The sequence below is a fragment of the Triticum dicoccoides genome, chromosome 5A, assembly GCF_002162155.2.
Source record: "Triticum dicoccoides isolate Atlit2015 ecotype Zavitan chromosome 5A, WEW_v2.0, whole genome shotgun sequence".
Taxonomy (NCBI): Eukaryota; Viridiplantae; Streptophyta; class Magnoliopsida; order Poales; family Poaceae; genus Triticum; species Triticum dicoccoides.
In genome coordinates, this window is record NC_041388.1 from 295400900 (window position 1) to 295409051 (window position 8152).

Here is an 8152-nt window from a genome sequence, read left to right on the forward strand (position 1 = left end):
CTTAGCAGAAATTAAAGAGTTCTCTCTTAATTTTTCATCCTTTATAATTCAACATGTAATAAGAGCGGCAAACGGTCCTGCACATCTTTGTGCTAAGCGTGCTAGCACGCTTAATGTGACTGAGAGCTGGCTCGAGATAATCCCTAGCTTCCTGATCAGTAGCCTGTTGGCTGACTGTTCGGCGAATGCCTTTGTTGAATAAAGCTCTCTGAATTCCCGAAAAAAAAATCGGTTGTATTCATTTCTCCCCTTCCTCCCCCTCTCGAACCCCACCTCCCTCTCCAAGACTAACTCCCTTTCCCAATTCCTCCCAAAGACCTTGTATCCAGATCCATGGTGGAATAGATCGAGAAGAGGAGCGTAACACTCGGCCACTCTCTCTTCACTCCTCAGATCCCAGGTTACCGTCAAACCCTTGCGCTGTTGTGTATAGGATCAGGTTTGCTACGCGAGTGCTAGAAACTGGCGCGCATCCAGTTGAACATATAAGTAGGAAGGGGAGTAGCCTCGCTGATCTCAATTTGTTGTGCCCTCCAGTTGTTCTGTCGTTAGTAGGATTGATTTGGCCTCTCTTGAGGTTCTGAGTAACTCTTCTCTTGTTCTTCTTTGAGTAATTAGTTAATCATTCATGAGTCATCATTCGTCTGTATTGTATCCTTGTAGCTCTCCTGAAACCTACAGGGTCATTTCCCACAAAGTAAAATAAATAAATCTTATTGTCTCCACCTCACTCTATATGACCTCAAATTAGCACACTTCCTGGAGTTGAATTTTACAATGAGTAATGTGCAGCTTTGGGTTATCTTTTAGAAATGGAAGCTTTTATTACCCCTGGCCTCTGCATCCTAAGATGCATGTGCAGTTTTAGGTAACCGAGATATATGAATGAATATTTCATATAACTGAAAAAAAATGCAGAACTCTTCTAGTAGAGTAGGATCGGATGGTTGTTCATTAAGTTGAGTGCCTCTGGCTCCATGAATCCTTCAAAATTACGCAGTTCTCTTGTACAATAAATGTTAAAAAGATCATCAATAGGAGTGCATTTCTCCTTTCTGCATATGTGCAGTGCATGATAGTTTGTAGCTGGAGTAAAATTCCATTGAAGCAAGTTATTAGAAGTAAAATAATACCAGGCGAAGGAGGACCGAACGGATCTACGATATGTACCAAAGAAAGAGATCATAGCTGAAAATCGCAATTTGGGGATAATAATTAACCACTAAGAATCGATCTCTAAATCTAAGGAAGCATATTTCTAATAGAGATAAACTTATCAAATCATATCCCTAATCTATTGTCAGGTTCCATCTGTGCTGCTAACCCAGTACTGTTCATGCACACAAATAGTGGATGTGAACTGTTACTCTATTTTCAGCAGAGTACATATGCCAAATCCTTCTATAAAGTACATACCATTCGATCATTCCAAAACTATAGACTTTCACACTGAACTTTAACTCTTATATGTCTACGACAGTTGAGATTAACTATGTATCTAATAATGCGAAGTTAGGTCTCTTGCATCTGTAAAATAGAGCTGCGGCTTGTGAAATACTATCTTGTAAGCTTTGCAAAATGTATCCTGAACACCTCTTGTAGCTTGAATTGGAAATATCATCTGTTCCAGTTCATGAATATAGACAGTTCGGAACAGTCAACAGCCTGCAGAACATGTCAAAATAATTTCGTATTTGAGCATGCATATGGCTTGGTGTGCTCACAAAACACATAAAGAAATTGATATATACAAGATGAGTTGACAGAGCCTGTAACATATGGAAAAGACATGCTGAGAACTCAAGTTTCTCCAATAATCAAAATAATACTAACAGAATAACACATTGACATCACCCACCAGGCTGCTCTAGGTGTTGGACATGGTGTTATTCATCAATTCATACCTCCATAGCATTGGCAGGTGTAGTGGACAGTCCCTCACTGGAGATAGATAACCAGGAAGCGGGTACCACCAAGTGACACCCTTGGGTCTTAGAGTGGAGTATCTGCTCAGTGATGCTTCTGCCACCAAATGACATCTTCTGGGAGTACCCAGACGGTGAAGGTCCTTAACTTCTAGACGATATGGAGAATGCTGAACAAATGTTCCCTAGGGTGAATGAGAAAGCAAGCGGCTGAGGGATGCTAGAGTGTGTAATGAAGAAGAGGAGATGCCACTACATCCATCGCATATGTTTCCACTTGCCGAGACAAGGGAGAGAGATGAGTAAGGGGAGATAATAAGGCACGGGAGGGATGCCAAGTAGGGCCAATAAAAAATCTTGTAATGATGTATTTTTTTTATTTTGGATGTGGGGAGCTGATGTGGCTGCCACATCAGTTAGCCAAAGTCCACCTCAGCTCAAAGCTACCCTTCTATTGGGGCAAAGGGTACAATGTTACGGTACTGAGGGTTGGACTTGCAAATAAAACATCATTGAAACTGGGTTGCAATTTGAACCCGCGGAAATAATTGATGAACGAAACATGTAACTTTTTTATTCTAATACCCTTTGCTCAATTCTGGTTATCAACCTTGGGAGAAAGCTTTGTTTCTTTGGTCATCTATAGAGCATCCTCTTCAGCAACAGAGGAACTATAATCAGTGTACCGATTCCACTAACAGTAAAAGCAGAACATCTCTATAATACATTATTTTGCGACAATATAGAAAACACCATCTTCTTTTCAGCTCTTCTTGTAGAAGTCTGGTTTTTAGCCCTGAACATTTAACCTTCAACATTACAATCCAAACTATGAAAACTGTCCACTGATCTGCTCTGTTGACAGGCCTGAACAATGAAAAACTGAGGTAGCTCGTGGCCTTCTCAAAGCATCTCCGCCCTTGCCATGCTGTCACCATCAATGGGTCTAATGACTAAAGGAGATGTACATGTTGCGCCTTTTCGGCCACCCACTGTTGTCATTCGATCCCAGGGGCGATGCCCTGATCTAGATGCCACTAGCTCCAGTGCTAGTGGACGCTAGAACTCTTCAGAGACGGTTCTCCAGGGTCCCCGGCATGACCATCGTGTTTCTTTCAGCATCATTGCTGCTTAGCGAGGAAGTCTAGAGGGGGAGATGCTTGATTGGAAAGGGTTGGAGTATTAGAGTGAAATGTGGCCCCAGTGCCCACAACACTTCATTTCGTTATATCATTATGGTATTATTGCTTTGGTCACTGCATAAGGGATATTGTGATTTATTGTATCACATTCTTAATTTTATATATATCCAGTCATTATTATGGTTTATATTTAATGATTCCGCATGGTGAAAAAGTTGCCGCGGTTACTTTTCTAGGACTAGTGTATTACATCAAATAGATATCTTGGAATAACCTCAATAATACATCTCATTAAAGAATGAAATTACCTTTTTCAATTAGTATCAACATTCGTATTCATGTCGACAGCATCAAGTCCTATGTTAAATACAAGCTCATGTGTACTTTATGTGCTCTAGTACATTATGCAACTTCGAAGGCTGTCTTCGAAATAAAGGTTCAAGACGGAAAGAAGAACTACCATTTTCCAACTTTTTAGCATCGTACATTTCGTTCCATGCTTGAACTATCTCATCAATCTTGAAGCTCAATCCTGAATAACAAAGAAAAAAATCTTAACAACTTATATGCCCTTGAATGTAGTTAAGAGGATCTAAAATTTCGAACTTCTAGCATAGCAGATTAGTTAAGTTAAAATGTAACAATGAGCACCAGGATTAAATGTAATTTTTGCTATTTGTAAGGCATAACATGACCAAGACAAATTAATGATATCTGATTTTTTTTGTCCATAAACATTTTTGAAGTAATACTGAAGTTGCTTCCGGAATCTATTATTACAAATTGTAGCATGACAGTTGTTGTGGACATACCTTACTATCCGCTGATGAAACCAATTGTCTTTGGATAGTGGCAAGCTACACACTGACTATGGCAGATCCTAATGTTTGCGTTTCTTCGCGATAACATACAAGTCTGTATAAGTTGGATATTTGGAAATGTGTCGTAGTCTTTTTTTTATACTATTACAAATAGCCATCCACCAATTCTGGTTAACACTAGTGGTCCACTAAAAATATTTGAAGATGGCTCCCTATGTTAGGGTTTAGATTGTCTTTCTCAATGAATGAGGTAGTAAAACTTGAACTGCATGCAGAAGCTTACATTTCCCAGAATAATCATTATAAGAAGCATGAAATTATTAACATACATGGTGTACATATACAAGTTTTGGTATTGATGATTTAGCAACAGAGGAACAAAAAATTACAGAAAAAGGTCACACGATTACATCATACCTTCTTGAGTTTTCTCATTCGCACAATGGTTCTTTATCATTACACTGATATCTGCCAGCGAAGCTCCACCGGTCTTAAATTTCTCAATTGCTTCGGTGAGACTCTCCTCCCAGCTAGCAAGACCTAACTGGAATTCTACTACTGATCGCTCATAAAGAATGGTAGCCCATGAAATGTTTAGCTGTGATCGCATATTTGAAGCTTGCTCAAACGCTTCATCTGCTGTTAAATCTTTTTGGTGCCCATCCAATCCCAACTTATCCAGTAGGATTTTCTCCTTTTTTGATTTAGATAACCCTTTTAGTCGCAAGTATTCTATTCCCTCCCACATCTCCATTCCTTTTTCCATATTATCCTCAGCACGATTGAATAGCTCTAGTACTTCAGTTCGCATGTCTACCTTACAAGCATCTGCATAACGCCAAGAAAGTTTTGCTTGCTCAAACTGTTGATTTCCAAGCGCAATAAGGCCTTCATAAAAGTCTGGCTTTACATCCACGGTATCTTCAAACTTCTTTCCAGCTTTGACGTATTCAGCGCATGCCAGTTCGTATGCGGTTTTGACCTGGGAAAGTACAGAGTCCTTTGAAGCATCCTCTGATAAAGATAGTCGTTTCTTTGCACGAGACATGTGTATGTTGCCCCAGTTAAACAATGCTAAAGCTGCCATTTCCTGAAATTTTGCCTCTGCGGCATGAAATATCTCCTGGGCTTCTTCGCTTGTGATGGTGTCTTCCATTGCCTCAATGCACAGCCGCGTACCAAGGTCACGGAGATCCACTAATGCATCAGAATCAAAACCAACATGGTTCTTGAATAGACGAGCGAACTGCACCATCCAGTCATCAGCATATGATGAGCTCTTGTCTTCTGCTGGGTGTCTAGCGCTTCCGCACTCAGAGATGCTATGCTTTCTTTCCAGTGTTGCCGTAGAAATATTGGGCATGACGATGTCCTTGGTGATCTCGCGCTCAGGACTTACTTCTTTTATGTACAGCCGAGCGGGTCCTTGCTTCAGATCCTCAACCCACCTTAGTTCCTCAGTTGATGTAATTGTCACCAAGTCACCCTCTATGTCCTGAAACTTAAGAAGCATTGCCTTCAGGTGGGGACTGTACTTACACCGAGCTACATTTATCGCTTGCCGTAGACTACAGTCTTCTGGAACAAGTGCAATCCTTATGTCATCTCCCATAACAAACTTTACAGTCTTTGTTTCTCCATCGCTAGCATATGCGCGCTTCTGTTTTTGGTGCTCATCTCCCCCAGGACTTGCTAGTTTAACTGAAGTTTGCTTTTCCTGCTTGTCCCCGCCACGACTAGTATGCCGCTTTAAGGAGCGTCTTGCTTGGTTGCCATTGATAAACCTTTCATACATCTCAGAGTGAATTTCTTGGTTGCTACGGCTAGTGGTTGGTACATCCTCAATTTGCTTTTGACGCACATCCATATCGGCGACTTGATTCTGCTTTGTATGCATTACCTGCTGATCCTGACCACTTCTCACCTTTATCTCTTTGAGGGGCTTTTCATGCGTATTTTGACTCTCTGTTTCTTTGTGGTGCATTTGTTCCGCATCCCTCGGAGCATGCTGCAGTCGTTGGCCTTCATCATCTGCTCCTAGTTTGTGCTGACCATGCTTCACCTGGTTCTGTTCCGTGTTCCTTTTATCCTCGTCATGATTATGTCTCGATGGCATCTCCCGGGTATCATTTCCTTCATTGCTTAAGTCATTCTCCATGTGGTTTTCTTCACTGCACTCTTCTTCGTTGCCATCTTCATCATTCTCTTGCTCATCGTCATCGTGAATCAACCACACCTCCTCAACTATGGAATTGTTTCTAAATCTGCGAGATACTTTCCTCTGGATCTTCTCTTTTGAAAAACCGGCCTTAGGCTCTACCGGTGACACAACCTGATTCTCCAATAAATTTTCTGTCTCCATCTCCTCCCTAAGGCTCTCGTAGAGCTCCAATGCAGTGACATTGTTTGGTTCCAAGCTCAGCACCTTCTGCACATCCTCACAAGCCAGATCCAGCCTATCCAATGCTTCAAAGCATCGTGCCCTTTTCAGCAATGCATTTGTATACTTCGGCGATGCTTCCAGTGCTGCGTTGCACTCGTCAACCGCTCGTTCATAACTCTCAGGTTTCATGTGCATGTAACATGCAGCAATATTGCAGTGGAGGAAGGCGATATCATCGTGCCCCTTTGGCAAAAGCTTTATTGCCTTATCAAACTCAAGAGCCGCCCCCTCATAATCCCGCCTCTGGAATAGCCTTGTCCCCTCTCCCTTAAGTTCGATAGCCTTCTCATAGTCTCTCTTCTGGGATAACATCGTCTTTTCCTCCAATTCGGTTTTCGCCCCCTCTTCCTTGGAGTCAACAGCTGCCTCATCCTCCTTGGAAGCCCCTTCCTCCTTCAGTTGGGTGGTTGTACCCTCCTCCTTCAAGTCGATGGCCGTTGACGCCCTTTCCTCCTTCTGTTCAATGGGCGTCCCCTCCTTCTTTAACTCTGTTACCACCCCAATAGCGAGGTCTTCATCTTTATTCACCAGTGAATTGGGAATGTCCTGGCTGCTGCTTGAACTAGGTGCGCAATTAATTGATCCAGATTCACTTTGTTTCTTCTCGCTTGGCATCTCCTCCATGCTTCAGAATTTGCAAGCCTTCCCCTTTCCCCAAATCAAGGAAGAGGCATTTGAATTACACAAGCAAGCTGTTCTTGCGCCACCTTTTTCTTTTCTTCCTGGATCAACAAAAGGATCTTTTGCTCCTCCTTTCAGATGAAGTAGCCGCAATGATAACGAAGAATGAAGTCGAGGAATACGGGAAAGAGAGATCGAGCAACAAGGATTCGCTCCTCCCTCTTCCCCGTGCAAATGGACACCTTACCCTACCCTGGCAACTCCATTGGGAACACACAGGATAGAATGATGCATCAGATGGAGGAGGAACTGGTGGGGACTGTCCTAAGTTTGGCAAGAAAGTAAATGCAAGGAGAAGGGGAAAATGCTTGAAGGAGGAAGAATGGGGCAAAGGGGAAAGCAAAGCATGAGGAAGCATGACACGAAATGGAGCAAAGGGTTGGATGGGCAGGGTGCGAGCAGAAGGGAAGCCACACACTTTTTGGGTAGCATCAGGGAACCATGGCATGCATGTTCCTTTTTTTGGGTCGTCTCTGAAAGGTTTGAAGTTCGTCAGCTATATTTGACTTGTGGCTTCTGTGGTTAGCATTGTGACTACGTGCGCATCAAAACCATTTTTACTAATTTTAGCGCTTTCTAAGACTAATTTATCTAAGATCAGAATGGCTATAAGCCCACTTGGCGCTTCCTATTTCTTCCTGATTTCTGCTGCAGATGTTTACTGGAGCAACGTAAACATCCAAGAAAGGTTTCAGATCAGAATGTAGGCAAATGTTAAGACTCTCCTACTTGCCTCACTAGCCGTAGATTGGTGGAGGGTAAAATCGACATGAAAGCGCAGTATGTGCATGGAAGCAACATCCTAGAAAATGATGTGTGATTCTTTTTTTTAGAATATGGCGTGTTGAAGATAGGCCAATCTTTGTGTTACCCGCAACACCGTATTTGTTTAGGTCTTAACAAAGCGTACATCTGCTTATTACTAGCACATATCATGTTTTTTTTTATTTGCAAGAAAGTAGTTTGTATTAGAAGGGGGCCTTGGCACAGCAGTAAAGCGGTTGCCTTGTGACCATGAGGTCACGGTTTTGAATCCTGAAAACAACCTCTTGCAAAACTGTAGAGAAGGCTGCGTATAATAGACCCAAAGTGATCGGATCTTTCCCTAAACCCTGCATAAGCTGAAGTTACATGCATCGG

The 8152-nt window shown here is 42.2% G+C and overlaps 1 protein-coding gene and 1 long non-coding RNA gene across 2 annotated transcripts; one reads left to right on the forward strand and one right to left on the reverse strand.

Moving 5' to 3' along the window:
* The first annotated feature begins 219 nt into the window (after nucleotides 1-219).
* Nucleotides 220-3254, forward strand: LOC119301102. Its single transcript, XR_005146886.1, has 2 exons — nucleotides 220-400; nucleotides 2791-3254. It is a non-coding gene; the product is annotated as an uncharacterized LOC119301102 (long non-coding RNA).
* A 60-nt stretch (nucleotides 3255-3314) lies between these two features.
* Nucleotides 3315-7161, reverse strand: LOC119301101 (HSP-interacting protein-like). The gene is made up of 2 exons (XM_037578000.1): nucleotides 4306-7161; nucleotides 3315-3599 (listed from the first exon to the last, which is right to left on the reverse strand). Exons 1-2 carry the CDS (start codon nucleotides 6953-6955, stop codon nucleotides 3442-3444), a joined length of 2808 nt encoding a protein of 935 aa, XP_037433897.1. The 5' UTR covers nucleotides 6956-7161; the 3' UTR covers nucleotides 3315-3441.
* Nucleotides 7162-8152: the final 991 nt, after the last annotated feature.